The sequence below is a fragment of the Sinohyriopsis cumingii genome, chromosome 5, assembly GCF_028554795.1.
Source record: "Sinohyriopsis cumingii isolate HCF-2022 chromosome 5, ASM2855479v2, whole genome shotgun sequence".
In the NCBI taxonomy this organism is placed as follows: domain Eukaryota; kingdom Metazoa; phylum Mollusca; class Bivalvia; order Unionida; family Unionidae; genus Sinohyriopsis; species Sinohyriopsis cumingii.
Window position 1 is genome coordinate 28,268,676 of NC_142965.1, and position 15,985 is coordinate 28,284,660.

At 36.0% G+C, this 15,985-nt stretch overlaps 1 protein-coding gene across 1 annotated transcript in view; it reads left to right on the forward strand.

The window, feature by feature from the left end:
* LOC149798849 (DNA polymerase alpha catalytic subunit-like) overlaps window positions 1-15,985 on the forward strand; it is a 186,045-nt gene that overhangs the window by 147,593 nt on the left and 22,467 nt on the right. The window contains exons 32-35 of the mRNA XM_089957752.1: window positions 1,248-1,380; window positions 6,807-6,938; window positions 14,579-14,654; window positions 15,100-15,198. Coding sequence (XP_089813878.1) covers window positions 1,248-1,380; window positions 6,807-6,938; window positions 14,579-14,654; window positions 15,100-15,198 — 440 coding nt within the window. The remainder of the gene's footprint in view (window positions 1-1,247; window positions 1,381-6,806; window positions 6,939-14,578; window positions 14,655-15,099; window positions 15,199-15,985) is intronic.

Below are 15,985 nucleotides of genomic sequence, written 5' to 3' on the forward strand. Positions count from 1 at the left end.
CTTTTTTTAAAATATGTATTGCAATTTAAAATTTAGGACATGCTTTTTTTTACCAGATTTTTTCACTGAAGTAACTGATGTCCACCAGTATTTTCACCGTTTTATGAATGAAATAGGGAAGGAAATATAACAAAACATTATGTTTTAAAAAAATAATTATTCCAACTTTTTTGTTTTGTTTGAAAGGAATAATTTCAGAGAAGGGAGGAATTAGGGGAATAATCTGAAATTTCCATGTCAGTAATGGGTAATGACTAAAATTTATTTAAAAATAATGTATTATCGAGAAGAGAAAAATTCAGTGCAGACCTTTCTTGTACACAAGATAATCATGCATTTTCAGGGCCAGCTTTGGTGATTACATGGGAAAGTCTAGCACTAATCTAGATTTTAATTACAATTACTTTTCATTTCTATAATTATTTCACTTTATCTCCATTCATTGTTTACTTAAGGCTACTTATTCCAAGGAGTTGTTGTATGGTTTAATGCCATTTTTCAGCACAGGATGGGCTATACATGTCAGCCAGTAGAAATGGTGGAGGAAGAACCAGGGAAAACCCTGGAAGGAACCACCGACCCATGAGAAGCTACTGGCAAGCTTTCTCACATACCCACATTGGCCGAACCCAAGACTTGAACCCACACAGACAGAGGTGAGATGGCAGTGATCCATAACAATGAGCGTTTTAGACCACTCGGCCACTCTGGGCCCCCATTTCAAAGTAATAAGAGCCATTTAGAAAATATTTTTAAATTTGTCAAATACAACAGCAGAACAGATTTTCCCACTGAATAAGTTGACATCTCAAGGAAAAATTGATGAGACATTACACAACACTACGCATCAGGATGGTTAATGGTAATGCTGATAAAATTATTTTAAAAATTTTGTACATATAATGTGCTAACCACAGTGCCATTGACAGTTAAACATGGGTTGGGTATATAATGTGCTAACTACAGTGCCATTGACTATTAAAGATCAGTTGGGCATATAATGTGCTAACCACAGTGCCATTGACTATAAAAAATGTTGGGCATATAATGTACTAACCACAGTGCCATTGACTATTAAACATGGGTTGGATATATAATGTGCTAACCACGGTGCCATTGAAGGTTAAACATGGGTTCGGCATATAATGTGCTAACCACAGTGCCATTGTTATCCTTTGAGTTTGTCATCATGGAAGCGAGTTAAAGTAAATCATTTGCCATAAAGAATTATATGTTTTTGATTTCAGTTTTGTTGTCAGCTCCATATTGTCTGGGCAGAGCAGAGAAAAAGTTCTGGAGGATATACACAGTAAACTTATTGCAGTTGGGGAAAATGTGAAGGAAAACAAACTCCCTTTGGAGCAGTACCTGATTACAAAGGTGATTATTTCTCTACATGATAATTTATCACATGATAACATGAAAGAATGTTTTACTGGGTGTTGTGGAATCTGTTTAATTGGGATAGAGTAACCTTGAATTCTGTCCTTTTCAAGTGAAAAAGTATGTGTTCTTTTCATATACTGTACATTTAATATCCAGGTGTGTAGCACTCAAAATTTTGAATTGAGTCAACATCATTTAGAAGCGAGACGAAGCAGTCACATTTCTTACAGATGGTTTTGTGGTCAACAGATTTGTTAAAGTTGTTCATTTGCATATACACATCTCCCTCAAGAAGTTGTGGACCTGCTTACAATGCAGTGTCAAGTGTGGATCCCTTTTTTTCTTTCTTTAAATAGCAAAAGAATTGGCCACTATGTGTTGAATGTGAAGAAAATCGCAATGAAAACTAGTACTTGAAACTTTGATACATCACTCATAAAAAATGGCACTTAATGCCCAGAAATCTTATTCAAGTTCTTGAGATTCACAACTTTTAAAGTCTTATATTTTGTAAACTTTTTCTGTGCAAAAAAAAAACGTGCAGTACACTAAATAACAGTCTTGGAGAATATTTTTATCAATAAAAATGTCAGTAATGCCTGCAGATGCCAGCACTTGAAGAAAGAAATGCCAGTTAAATAAGTTTTGTCAAATGCAATATGCCGTCTTGTATTCAAATGTGAAAAGTGTCAGTCTTCTTTCACAGCCATTTCCATGATTATTTCTGAGAGTGGAATTAAGTGCTTCTGTGTTTTGATCTCCAGCTTGAAGAAGTGGTTGTTGTGCAGTAAAAACGAGTGACCTCTGCTAGGAGTGACCATAATCATAATGCATGGATTGATTTTATTATATGAACGCATGTGACCATCTGCTGAACATGACCAGCGACCACGTCAGCTTGGCAAAATATGCACTTCCAAATTGCTGTGAACAACCACATCACTAAAACATAAACACTGCTGACTATTATTTAATCCTTGGTAACTTGACCGCTTAGTCTTTTGTATAAACAATCCCCCCTCCCAACCCCCCCAAAAAAACAGGCTGGCTACCACAGACCTGCCAACTCTTATGACTTTGCTGTAAGTCTTGCGAAATTTACCCTTAAAATACGGACTTATGGCATACAAGCAAAAACTACAGGAATATTATCATTGCCGAAAAATCAAGCACAAAATTTGTTCTCTGTGCTACGTTTCACTGACGGACTCCAGTCCAACATACCTATCCGACCTCACCCATGTGTACACACCAGCAAGATACTTATGACTTATGCTCCTCTTCTGACAATCGTATACTCATTATTCCCACTACATAAACAAAGTCGTATGGACAACGTTCTTTTGCATGCCAGGGTCCAGCAATGTGGAATGAATTGCCCACTGAACTTAGACACAAAGGCACAGTGATCCCATTCAAGAGAGTTCTTAAAACTCACTTATTTCGACTGCAGGAACAAACTTAAAGACCTAATAATGTTCCTTACCTTAAATATTTTCAGCATGTTTTTTATGTTTTTTAATTTCATGGTGTTTGTTTTTTTGTAATAATTATATATGTTTTTTTTTTTGTTATAAGTGTTGTCTAATGTTGTAAAGCGCTTAGAGCTTCTAAAGGGTAGGTGTTATACAAAGTCCTCATTATTTATTATTATTATTATTATTAATGAAACAGGGGATCAAGAAATAAAGAAATAATAACCACTTTCAGAAAGGACTTTAATAATCTCTTGTTCAAATGGCAGTTCTTCTGTTAATCTACTCTCATTCATTAATCCACACTTATTTTGTCTTCTTTATTGTTTAGAAAATACAATGATTAATGTATAAACTCTCTTATTGTCATTGCAATATCCACTGGTAGATATCAGTAATTATTTCTCTTTATTAAGTCCATCACCATAACAAAACACCATAAGCATTTTTAAAATGAGCTCAGAAGCCCTTTAATGTTTCCATAGCCAACAAAAATTATGTATCATTACATGCTAAAATGAAGACCACAGACCATTGGTAAAAGTCTTGTTGTTTCATTATAGTCATACTGACATAAAATATAAAAACATCGTCATTTTCTGTTGTAAATTTCAAAGTGACTGACTCCATTTTAAATTGATTTGTATGTAAACTATGTGTTGAGTGCTTGTACTATTTTGACTTGTACATAATTAACATTTCATTGTGATTCTATTCCACAGTACACCCCTCTATTGTTTTCTTTATTGGCAAGTATGATGCATATGATCGCTTGTCCTTACAACATCTGTATGGTCAATGACCTTTAAGTTAATAGCATATCGACATTTTCATTTCCTTAAAGAAAGACTCATTTCCCGATTGGTAGCCTCGCTGATTTGACCTCTTCTATCATATATTGCCCTCTATTTGGTTTCTACTGGAATAACCTAACCAAAGCTTTTAGCATATTTAATTAGTGTGTAAAACAAGAATGAATCATTGATTTAGAGGTGTTAAGTGGTAATGGAATATATTATTGCCCTAGTACATGAGGAAGATAACAATCGTAATGTAACTGAAAATACAGATTTAAATTGACCTGTAACCTCTTATTTCTCTCTTTCCAAAAGCTACAATAAAAACCACCTTGAATAAATATGGTCTTGCACAATGACATAACATTGTTTCATATCTCTTCCCCCCTCTCCCTCTCTCTCATACTAACACGCATTAACTAAAAATGAGATTTTTTTTTCAAGTTCTTTTATTGTTTATTGCAATTTGATAATGAGGTCACTTTTACTGTGAAATTACAAGTTGCACTTCTTTCTGCATACAGTATCGTTGGATACAAATTAACTGATAACTGAAATCCAAAAATAATACATGTTTAAACCATCTTAATTATGCCAACATTACATTGAAAATGAGCTTGCATGCTTCAACATTGTTATTTCAGCCATCTGTCTCTCTCTCTCTCGTACCAACAAAAGTCTTTTTGAGTACCTTTATTTTTATTGTAATCAGATTCTTGAGTTGAGAACAGATTCAGACAAAATTGGTACACTTATTTTGTACATTAGTACCATTAGGTTGTCAAGTATCGTGTGTTCCGTAGACTTTGTTCAAGTATGATCCCTGTATTTTTCATTTACGGTCAGTACCAGAAAATGATCATTTATTTTGCATATAATTTTTTGTACTGTGAAATTAATAATTATTTTTTTGTATACGAAAAATTACATGAAATACAGTAATGAGATCTGGTCCTTACACTGCATCAATGGAATGTAGATGAGATAAGTAAACTGTACACAGTTGAGACAAGGGCAGTGGCTGCAAATGCAGGTTCATCGAAGTCAGAACTTCTCAGTGACAATCTGATGGATCAGCTATGTGAGAAAACATTTTCAGTATGACCAGCTACAAATTACAGAGCAGTGGAATTTCATTGTCAGTCTGCGTAGCATTTGGTTCTGACAATGCCAGCATAATGGTTGGATGTAAATACGGTGCTTTTGTTTCGTTCGTGAAAGAGTAACAGCTGCAGTTTTTCTCAGGCTGCATATTTTATTTAGTCTGCATTGCAACTAAAATAAAACTGCAGCAGCTGTCCTTCCTCCAGTTGAAGTAACAAAAGACAGATTCCTGGCAAGACAGAATTTGTGTTGACTGGAACAGAAGAGAATGCTTAAACATGGCTCTACACAGTGGCTGAGAATTGTAAGGTGTTTTGAGCATTTGTGTTATAACTGAAATACAATGAAGTTTGTTGGGGGTTTTTGGTGATCACATTTGCAAGATATCTAACAAACTTCTGCACACACAAGAAAGTGGATGCCATTCCCTCATTTGTATGTTCACCTTCAAATAAGTTGTATGTTCTGTTGCTACATTATATTGTACAAGTGTTCGATGTGGTCTTGTTGGTCTTAAAACAAAGAAACCTAGGATTCATGCTTTGAGATGAGCATTGCACAAGCTTGTAAGAAATATCTTTGTCTTTTTTGTCAAGCCATGTGCCACGATTTATAAAACTGTTGACCACAAGCTGTCCAACAATATCAAAGCAAACAAAAACATTACCAGTAGTGAAGCTGCTTCTAAATTTATGGCTGAAAACATGCTGCAAGGAAAATCAAAAAAGGATACCACAGTTTGAAAATCTTGCTAATGCTACTCATGGTCATTTCATCATGTGGTTTTCACTGGAAGATTTCTTGTGATGTTTGTTGGCCTCAAATGAAAACTTCTGATATGTTATGGCAGCTTCTCTTGTTTGGATCATCATATCAACATGGTGATTTTATTAAAACCAAATCTCAGTTTTACTGAAAATTATACAAGTTTACTTGAAATTATGTGTTACAATTTTGGTTCAAGACAATTCGTTTGCAGATATCTCTTAAACTCTATGATGGATTTTCTACATACTTTATTTACATGAATCGTTATGAAGGTAAGACAGTTCATTCTGTGCTTGGGGTCAACGTTACAATCACAGAAAATTTTCATTAAGGTTTTTCATTTGCATATATTTCCTTGATCCTTTGATGAAACATGAAGCTGAAATGATTCATTCTGACATGCTTACTCATCATTTGGACTTTGGGATTTAGAGTTTTACAGCAATGCCTTAATTGATGGCTCATCTTAAAGTTTCTGCCCTTGTTAGTTTTCAAGCCGTGTAAGCGGGAAACAAAACTTGGCAATCATGTTTCCACTGCCAGAGGCGACATTCTCAACAGTTTATTTTGGGGTAAAGTTTTTCACGTGTATATAAACATCTCAATAGATCCTCTTCATACTTGACATGAATCATTAAGCATAAAGTAGTTCATAGGGAACCACACACACACCTGCCATTAACCGTGAGAAAAAGGCAGTCATAGAAAATTTGTGTTAAGGATTTAGTGAAGGTTTCTTCATATGCATACATTTTGTAAACCCCTTGATGGATTTTTTTCTCAGTTGGTAGAATCATTATGATGCTAAGACATTCAGTAACATTATAAATTTCCAACTTGACCTTAATGTGAAGGTCAGAGTCTTCAAAATATTGTGTTCCAGTTTAGTAAAGGACCTTTTTTATACTTATTAAATCCCTTGATGGGTTTTATTCATCATGAAATAAATCTTTATGAAGCTGAGCATTCAGGGCTGTTTCATTTAAACATGCATGGTACCCAGGGAAGGCAGTTTCTTAAAAATATATGCCAGGGTACTTTGATTTGACAGAGTTCATATTAAAAGGATAAGAAAATTCTAAATTGCATCTATGGGTGAGTACCCCACTTTAAAAGTGCTTTCCCTGGGTCCTATGTATGTTTTAATGGAACAGCCCACAGTATGCAGTATAGTCACTTGACCATTTCACCTTATTGTCACTTTTTTAGCAATGCTTCAGACATGGGTTTAACATGACCTTCTTGTTAATAAAAGAATTCCCTTTTTTGTCAACAGCAGCTAACCAAGAACCCAGAGGACTATCCTGACAAAAAGAGTTTGCCACATGTACAGGTGGCACTGAGGGTCAACAGTAAAGGAGGCAGGCGGATCAAAGCTGGGGACACAGTGCCCTATGTTGTTTGTAATGTGAGTGGACTAGCATATGCATAGATCAAGAAAACGCATCGCAAATGTAATCTGAATCTCATATACTGCCCCTGTTGGTTCCAAGCCTTTGATTATGTTCCGGATCTTGGACCTTTTAAAAGATTACCTTGCATTTTAAGGATTTTACCAATTGTTATATGCTCAACTTAATTGCAGCATGTTCTGTTATTATGTTGTCCGTCAACATCTGCCTATTTATTCCATAACTTTGTTGTTGTTGTTGTAGGGTTTAATGCCATTTTTCAGCACAAGATAGGCTTTACATGGTGGCCAGTATTAATGGTGGAGGAAGAACCCTGGAAAGAACTGCTGACCCACGAGAAGCTACTGGCAAGCTTTCTCACATACCCACATTGGCTGAATCCGAGACTCGAACCCACGCAGACAGAGGTGAGATGCAGTGATCTGTAACGGAGAGCACTTTAGACCACTCAGCCACTCTGCCCCCCCCCCCATAACTTTGTAATGAATTATTGAGATTTTCATGAAACTTCCCCCAAATATATATCATCAGTAGTCTGTGTCAGACATCATAACCAGGCAGTTTCAGAGACATGTGATAGAACCAGTACAACAAATCAGTAGATATCAAAATTTTGATCACTAATTTGGCTTGTCAACAAATAGATATTTTACCAAGATAAATTGTACATGTTTTAATTGACTTTAAAACAAAATATTTTGCCCCTATATGGGAGACTAGAACCTGATTGACAAGGTGTGTTTTCTATGTACGCTGGCATTAAAAATTCTGTGCAATATCTGAATTTGGAGATACTATTTTAACATGGCATCGGAGGAGATAATAAAGTGGTGAGAAATTCATCTATGCTATGATCAAGGTCATATCAGATAAAATACTCGTGTTTATGTATAGACAGCTCCATGGTATTGGGACACAACAAATGCAACGCTTCTCATGGGTTGGTGGTTCTTTCCGTAGTTTTCCTGGGTTCTTCCTCCACCATTTATACTGGCCTCCATGTATAACCTATCTTGTGCTGAAAAATGCCATTAAGCCCTAAAACAACAGCAACAACAAATCCAAAACTGTCTGCCTTGGAAAATACAAACTCTGTGGCAGAACATGTTATTATGAGTACTGTAAAACAAGTACATAGGTTTACATGACAGTTTAGGTGCACAATCATGCCTTTAATGCGATACAACAACAACAAAAAAATTGAAATAGATGAAATAAAAAACAGGGTTGAAGCAATTGCAGTTTCTGATCAGATGAAATACAAAAACAAAAGCATTGACAGAATTAACCAATTAAAAAGACTCTTCACCTCTCCCTTAGTATAAACATACATACAGTGCCACAGCTAAAAACAGCTCGCATGGCAGCATGGAATATTCATACCACAGACATGATTTTTCTACATTTTAATGGGGAATTCTGCTTTTCTCTTGATGAGAAAAATCAGATTCTTGATGTAGTCTGATTTTTATGTCATCTCTGATCCAGTTTTTAAAAACAAAACTGTCCATCCAGTCCCATTCTGCAATGATCCTTGTAAAGTATTTGTTCCATGTATTATTTAACACACGATCATTGCAAAGCATATTCCGATTGGTCAAAAGTTTCTCCTCACCCAATGAATTTTCATGTAACGGAAACTGAAGAAAGGAATGAAGCATGCTTGCAAGTTTTTGAGAGAACAGGACACACAAAAAAAGTTTGGATAAAGGTTTGAAAAATGGCAGTGGCTTAAGCCGAAATTCATTGGAAATGTAGTTGGTCAGATCATAAGAAAACTGAATGCCAGAGGACTGGCATTTTGTGATCTTTGCAAGAAAGAGATATTGGACCAGCATCTAGCTACGCTAGCTCAGCTTGGTAGTAGTAGGGATGCTAATATTAGTACTAGAACAGCAGAGGGCACATCCAAAAGAAGCTGCATACAGAGAAAATGATTATCAGAAGCACACATTACAGCCAATACTTGGAGGTGTAAGAAAGGGGTATATAAAAGAAAACATGTTGAGATAAAACAAGAAAAGATTTAACACTGAACCAAAAAGTCAGTGGTGACAAAAAGGAAAGCAAACGAAATTTTTGTCAAGGCTACAAAAAAGAGCAAGGCTGGCATATTAATGTCAACAGGTTGTGTCCAGTGGGGGAGGAGACAAGCACATTGATGTGGTTATTTGTATTTAGCTGATGTATTTTGGTATTTATTTTACAGATTTTTTTCTGAAAAAAGGAAAAGTGTAACATAATATTTGCTTCAAACATTAACAGTAAAATTTTAGCACTATTATTGGAGAACAATTTGATGTGACAATAAATATTGTGAAATTTATCAGGCAAAGTTGAAAAGTTTGGTAAGTTTGTTAAATTAAATTATTATTTTGTTATATATTATAATAATAAGGTTCAAGAGGAGCAGTTTTTATGATTGTAAAATGGACCCCAGATTGGGGATTCTTCCCCTCAACACACTATTCGGGGAGGACCCCCATACCCAGATTATTATATTTTGAGGACCAAAATTGTGTCCAATACAAAGCCATATGAGAAAAGCAGAAGTACTTGAATTGTTGAGACCCATATTGGTAACAAGACAACAGCAGCAAGAATTAATAATAAAACTATGGTAAAACAAGTAAAACAGTTTGCATGTGAGCATAATACCCAGAGGTGCAAAAAAAGCTGACATCCTTGTGGTATTAAATGAGTATGAATAAAACTAGAAATGAAGACCCCAGTCAATTAAAAATAGAATTGCAAGTACAGATATGTCTAGGTTTTATCTTCCATGTGAGACATTCTTGGAAGTTGAAAAGAAACTGACACAGACTGACAATGCTGATTACCCTGCTGAAGCCCAAGTGGGATTTTTTTTACAACAGAATTATGATGTTCAGCAGTGCACAGTGGAAAAGAAATCAAATCAATTTTGGACAACTTTGATTTGGCCACAACAGTTATTACACTTGCCAGATATAGTGATGATTACATGAGAACCTCTGGTCCAAAAATGAGGTTTGTGAAAGATTTAACTAGTAATGCAGATCATTGAGTATAATTAGGTGACCTTAAAAAATGCTGCGATTGATGATGTTGCAGATGTAAAAGATATTATTAGCGCCAGCCCAAATTTCAGCCTTGGATTTGGATTAATCACAACTCACTGGTGAATCAGTGAGGTTTTTATGTGCAGTTCCCAACCGTTGCAAATTTGGTTTTCGTAGAGATGTTTGCAAGGTTATATTTGGAGCCAAACACACAATAAGTTTGTTTCATAAAAACAACTCCAATAATGCAGGTTGGCATGCTGTAGATGACACTAGTTGAATTAAAAACTCTACATTGTGGATGCCTATGTTATCCCCTTCACTTTCTACGCTTATCGTTTATGCAGTCATCATTGATGACATTTCTCGCACATACCACATGCACACACCCATCAGTTTACTTAGCAAATAAATACCCAGCATGCTCTTGCTGCAAACATATGTTGGTAGCATTTCAAAATATGCTTCGATATAATGGTCAAACCCAAAATAAAATGGTGTTTGACACCTTAGGAGTGACTGAAGTGTCATTGTGACTAAACAATCATCAGGAAGCTGCACCTCATATTGCACATGCATTTCACAATCTTTTTTTATACATGGACTGACATCAAAACATCAACACTGGTCTGCAAAATTCCCAATTAATTTTGTACATTATACCATTTTATTACTTTTCATTTAAACACTTGGAGTAGTTCTTCGATGATATGTATTTTCATGCACATGTAGATCCCAGTGGTGCCAATTGCAGATGTTATGCTGTGATTCATTATGACAAGACACTCTTGTTGGAAGGTGCTGGTGGTCAGAGGAGGGTCAGTGATGCACCCGTAGAAAATTTGTCAAAATTTCATTATTAAACCTGTTACGTATTTAGATGATGTCCCATCATGAAGGGGGGGGGGGGGGTAAACTCTAATGAAAATCAACTTGCAAAAATAAAATACACGTTCTAAAATAATTATGGGGTCACATTGAAACTTTCTCCAGCAAAATTAACTGGAAATGACCCTGTTTGGTTGACCCAAACAGCTCGCTCAGCTTAATATGGCCAAAAACTATAACACCTCAGTAACATTCAAATTGGTATTTTTTAGAAGTCATCTGCTTCAGAGATAAAATATGCTATTTATTTTGGATTTTGATGTGCTGAATTCAAATTTGACAATTAAAACGACTGATTGGTTACTCTTTCCAAGATATTTGTTTATCGATGTATATTGTATAGCTGGAGAGTTTTAATCATAAATTGTAAACCTAGGTCCTTTCTTGTGTTCATGATTGCTTTACATAATAATATTTCACCTGTCCTGTTTATATAACACACTAAAAAAAACAGCAAAAGGGTTATATAAATAAAATTATGAAACAAATGGCAAAAAACTTTTATGAATATGTAAGTATATAGTTTAGTCTTTATTCAGTGACTACTCTACACTTCAAGGCTTGTCTCTTGTATTCATTAAATTCAGTGTCCAGCAATAGTCTGCAAGCACTGATGGGCTCTATTTGCCCTGATAGCGTTTCTCCATTGTTGCAGTGTCCTGGCGTAATTGCTCACTTCTCCGCAGTTCGGTGGGAAAAAAATCCAAATGAGAGTGCCTGACATGTTGCATTTAAGGCTTTTGTATGCTTTGAGGTTTTCCACGAAGTCCCTGTAGTTGTCTGCCTTGTTGATTCAATCAAAAAAATTGTTGCCACTAATTGGAAGGCTTTCCATACCGTCTTTTACTTGCCACGCAGTGCATGGTCAAATGTATCATCTCGAAGAAGTTCATGAATCTGAGGACCAACAAAGACACCTTCCTTTATCTTAGCTTCACTTAACCTTGGAAATTTTCCATGGATGTACTTGAACGCTGCTTGTGTTTTGTCCATCACCTTGACAAAGTTCTTCATCAGACCCAGCTTGATGAGCAAAGGTGGTAACAAAATCTTCCTTGATTCAACAAGTGGTGGATGCTGAACACCTTTCTTCCCAAGCTCCAGTGACTGTCGGATTGGCCAGTCTACAGTCCAAGTAAGAGAGCAAGAACCTTAAAATCGCCACAGAGCTGCCACTGATGTTGGTCATAGTTTATGGACCTCAAAAGTTGTTTCATGTTTTCATAGGTTTCCTTAATATATGGACTGCATGACCAACTGGAATCAATGGCAAAACATTACCATTATACAGCAAAATAGATTTAAGACTCATCTTCAATGAATCAATGAACAGTCTCCTCTCATCTAGATCATGAACGATGTTGAGGGCTGCCATCACACCACTGATGTTGCAGGCTGCAAGATCACCTTCCATGAAAAAGAACTGGACAAGATCCTTTTGACGGTCACAGAACATGGAAACTCTAATATCGCCTGCCAGGAGATTCCACTGCTGTAGTCTGGAGCCCAACAGCTCTGCCTTACTCTTGAATAGTTCCAAATCCCTGACAAGGTCATTCAGTTCACCTTGTGTTATGAGGTGTGATTCAGAGAAAGAAGATGGGAGAAAATATGAGTCATGTGACATTGATGTTTTCAGGACTCAAAGTTTCATTCTCTTCCTCTTCCTTGTCTGACTCATTGAGAATGATTCTGGTGCATCAAGAACCAGCAGTTCTTCTCCGTGGGGTACTGGTTCATATAGCTGGTGGAATGTTTGGATAATGTACAGTCCACTTTTTCTTTTTTGAAACACCTTTCCCAGCTGGAGGCAACATGCAGAAGTAACAATTGCTGATATGATCTGTTGGCTCTCTCCAAATCATTGGCACTGCAAAAGGCATAGATTTCCATTTCCTGTTCAACCACTGGCAAAGATTTGTTGCACAAGCGTTTCAGCATGGGGGGGGGGGCACCTCTCGTCCTAATCTAGTTTTGCAGCCAAAATAATGGTGATAGGCTTTCTTAACCATAGTGGTTATTCTGCGCTTTTGTGATGCAAAAGTCACTTCACCACAAATGTAGCAAAAGTTATCTTCATTGTACACACAAGTAAAAAGCATCTTAGCTCACTTTGGCTGAGAAATAAGAGAGCACGACACTGTGATTTCTAGAGCTATGAAGGACAATTTGTTCAGAATGATGTGAGCTTAGTTGTGATTTCATCATCCATAACTTCTAGGAATAACATGATGCAATTCATATCATGTGTGAAGCAATACCAGCTCCAGATTGCATCATTCATTGGTTTGCCTAAAAAGCAAGTACTGTCCAAACCCAGTCATAGATCCAATCAAAGTAATTTCTGATTTAAATTGAGATCCCTTTCCTTTGTGACTCACTTGTCCTCTGCCATTCTCAAGTCAGGGGTCATATATGCTGACCCAGTTTCATATCTTTAAAACTAGAACCGATCAACAATTTGAAACATCATTTTCATTCTCATTTACCAAGAATAAGTAAAGTTTGACTACATTTATTTCAGAAGCATTTTAGGTGTAGACCAATTATCCAAGTCAGAGTTGTCACAAATGCAAAAGACTGATGGAATATTTCCATTCCTTGCTGTAAAAGTTGCATTGTTAGGGTCTGTCAGAACTGTGTCAAGAAAGGCAGTAGGTGGGTGTATAGCATCTCACGGCCATATAAAAGAATGACAAGGTCTTTGATTACCGGGCTGTCATATACTCTCAGGCAAAGGTCTTAAATTACCAGATCACATAAGATCGCACTGTTGATCCACTCATTGACCAGTCAGGATTTATTTGTTTTATCAAAATCAAACATTTTTCTGGTGATTCTATGGTGATTGTCTCAATGGTGCCACACATGAAACTGGCATTGTCAACCTGGATTCATCAGCAGGACCTGGCACTCAATGGGTTGCATGTGATAACACCTCAACATAGTTTATATTTTGAGACATAAGGACTTGCACTGCCAGTTGAAGTTGTTACTTTTTCTTTATCCAGGGGCACTATTGTTCTATACATTGGACGAAAACCGTTTTATTCAATTTTACCAGTACAAGCTCATTTGGATGGTCCCTTATGTGGTCATCTTGTCATTGAAGCATTGCATACACCGGAGTATTTACCAACACTGCAAGTACTTATTGATTTCACATTAAAGTACATTTAATATTATATAACATGTCTATTAACATTTATGGATGTTACTCAGATCGATAACACATTGCAGATATAGATTTGAGCTGATTTGCCACCAAAGCATATTTTTCTGAGTTTACTAGTTGTGTTGGTGTCGTTCCAGGTGAACTTGTGATTGTTTGAAGATCAAACTGAAAATGTTGAAACAAGTTGAAAGGCAACTGTTTGGTAAAAAAATTTGGTCAAGTCACTGAAAATGAGGGAATCAGATACAGCAGTGTGTCGGTTGTTTATATAAAAAGCTGTGTTGATACAGCTAATGTTGCAAGAAGACAATATGTGCAAGAAATTGTTCACATGCCCACAACATGCATGTAGTAATGTTAGAAATAACTGACACCTCTATCTTAACAAATGGTCAACTTATTTTAGATTTACTGATGGCTTTAATAAACCTAATTTTTTTTAAAGTTTTAAAGTGTATTATTTCCTTATTTTCTTTTTATACTTGTCTTTATTATGCATTATGCACAAATTTGAATTTCATACATGTTGCAGGATGGCTCCAATCTCCCTCCATCCCAGAGGGCCTATCACCCTGAGGAACTGGCCAAGAACGAGAATCTCAAGATAGGTAATTAAAAAGAAAGAGTAACATTTTACAAATCAAGATTACATACTCAATTGACATACAGTATAATATGTATGTACGATTTGATGTGAATTTGTGTACATGTGTATCTCGTTACAAAACTACTTCCACGCTGTTTAAAGCAGACAATTTTAGACTTGGATTTATAGGAAAAGGTTATTTTATATATTGCCTTTTATTTATTTATTTTTTAGTAACTTCATATTTGACTTAAAGCGACCTGTGTAAACAAAGTTTACAGATTCGGTATCTTTAGATTCATTTTTTGCTTTTAGGCAAACTTTACAAATATCATTTTTGTGTACTGCCAAGATTTGAAGAGAGAAAAAAACACAGTAACAGGAATTAAATTAAATAAAACTTGAGTAAAGATTGGTTTTGATATGTGCACTCAGACGACACCTGATAGAACAATCTTTAATTGTAGATGCCAAGTACTACCTAGCTCAGCAGGTTCACCCTGTAGTTGCCCGACTCTGTGATCCCATAGAGGGAACTGATGCTGCCCATTTAGCAGAGTGTCTTGGTAAGTAAGACCATGAAGTTAACCTTGTTAGGCTTTGTAAAGTAGTTCTCTGTTTGGGGATTTAGTTGAATTTGAAGATCAGTAATTGTCAGTTTTAATATGTTTGAGGTATTTTCTGTAATTTCTCATGGACATTGTATGTTTTACATTCTTTGTAGTGATTCATTAGCTTCTGTGCCACACAGGCTAATGATTTACTGACACATCAGCCATGTTCATCATGCTTGTTTTGCACTAAATAATAACATATATTAACTGGCAGTCATTATACATACATTTTGCTTTTCTGGGAAGATCTTGTCCCCCAAAAAAGTTGTCTACACCTGCCAAAAGTCCAAGCATATTTTGTTATGATGCCCTATTGTACGTCCATCTGTTGGTTACCAATTTCATTTCCCATCAGTAAATCTGGTTGTCCACCATCTAAAGTTGCCAGACAGTGAGAATGGTATACACTTGAAATAAGAACAATTAATTCCACACAATAACTTTAGTTCTGCAATTACTAGACTTTGTGGATGGCTTGCACATGCAGTAAGGAAGAATCCTAACGATTTCAAGGTCAAAAAGATCAGACGGTGAGGTCACTATGACTGAAAAAAATGAACAATGGTTTCCATAGAATGACTTGAATTGTTTACCACCTATAGTTACCAGACTTGCAGTTGACTTGCAATTTGGCAAAAGAAGAACCTTATCAATTTAAAGGTCATTGTCCCTGAAAGATGAAGAAAAAAATTACGTAATAACATTACTTTTACATCTCGTGTGGAGCAAATTTTGTGGA